General features: G+C 27.6%; 1 protein-coding gene across 19 annotated transcripts in view; it reads left to right on the forward strand.

Moving 5' to 3' along the window:
• Positions 1-417: 417 nt before the first annotated feature.
• LOC114294703 (transcriptional corepressor LEUNIG) overlaps positions 418-1,338 on the forward strand; it is a 36,068-nt gene continuing 35,147 nt past the window's right edge. For 11 of the 19 annotated variants that reach the window (XR_014344486.1, XR_014344488.1, XR_014344490.1 and 8 more), the window contains exon 1: positions 418-932. Coding sequence is in view for 7 of the 19 variants with exons in the window: in XM_082894683.1 (XP_082750809.1) it covers positions 901-932 (32 nt within the window). In the remaining 12 variants the exon portion in view is untranslated. The remainder of the gene's footprint in view (positions 933-1,338) is intronic. The other 8 variants (XR_014344489.1, XM_082894689.1, XM_082894687.1 and 5 more) reach the window with 2 other exon arrangements.

Raw genomic sequence — 1,338 nt, forward strand, 5'->3', positions numbered from 1 at the left:
TTCGTTGTATAGCACATCGCTGTGATTTGGTCTCATACAAAGGGCTATTTTGGCAACACATACAAAATAGTTCCAAAAAAAAAAAAAAAATTAAAAAATTAATTTTTAAAATAACCTTAAACATTTGACCATGACCAAGGGCTTTAAAGGTAAATTCAATCCACCATAGCTATTAAAAAAAGTAAATACTCTAATATATTTTTATTTTTGTTAAAAAAATAATATTTTTTATTTAATAAAAAACCCCTACAATTTTACACCAAAGAAAAACTCATTTTTTAAATTCATGTGTTTAAGAAGATGAATAATTGATAATTAATTAATAATTAAAGAATAATTACTCACCGATCATTTTTGACACGTAATTAAATTTAAAAAATTGAATAAAAAGCTCATAAACAGCATAAAGTATTTTTTCTGTTGAGTAAAAAGTTTACAAACAGTAGAAAGAATTTTTCTAGGTTTGAAGGCATCTCTATCCAACTTTGCTTTAAGCCTTTAATACATATACACAGTATATATATATATATATATATATATATTATATAGAATTTATTATATTCTCAATCTATGACTATATACATATACACAGTATATATATTATTCTGTGTTACCAGCTTCTATTCCATCAGATAGATTTCTCTCTAACCCTCTTTCTTTTTCTCTCTTTCTGTATCTTCTTTTCTGTATATTTGTGCCTCTACTTCTTTAGAGGATCTTCATTTCAGAAACAAAAAGCTTGTTTTTTTGTTTTTTGTTTTTTGTTTTTGTTTTAATATTTCTGGGTATGTTAAATCTTGGTCTTTAGAGGTTAAGAGAGCAGAAGCAAGAAGAAACCATGGATTGAAATCTGACATTATTGTATTATTCACTTTTGTTTGAAGTATTGGATTCAACAACATGTCACAGACCAATTGGGAAGCTGATAAAATGTAAGTTTTTCTATTCATATCATTCTTTATTCTTCTTGTTTTAGTCCTCTATTCGAGGTTGTTTTTTATTTTCAATCAGTGTTTTGTTCATGTTGTCTTTTGTTAGATTTGGGTTATATATTTGATTTTCTGGGTTTTGTTTTCTTGATTTTGGGAATCAATTTTCTTTTCTTGATGGGTTACTGTTGTTTTAGTCATTGCGGAGTTCTAGGGTTTCTACTTTGAGCAGTTCTTTTGGGCTGAATCTGTGAAATATCTGCTTTTGTGATTACTTTTTTATGTTAAAAAGTTTGGATTATGGGTGTTTATTGGCTGGGTTATACAAGTACTCTCTCTCTCTCTCTCTGGGTCATAATTTTTGAAGCAGATTTGACTATGAAGTTCTTCAGCACCAGTTTTCATTGCT

This window comes from Camellia sinensis, chromosome 11 (genome assembly GCF_055761805.1).
Source record: "Camellia sinensis isolate YWXY chromosome 11, ASM5576180v1, whole genome shotgun sequence".
NCBI classification, from domain to species: domain Eukaryota; kingdom Viridiplantae; phylum Streptophyta; class Magnoliopsida; order Ericales; family Theaceae; genus Camellia; species Camellia sinensis.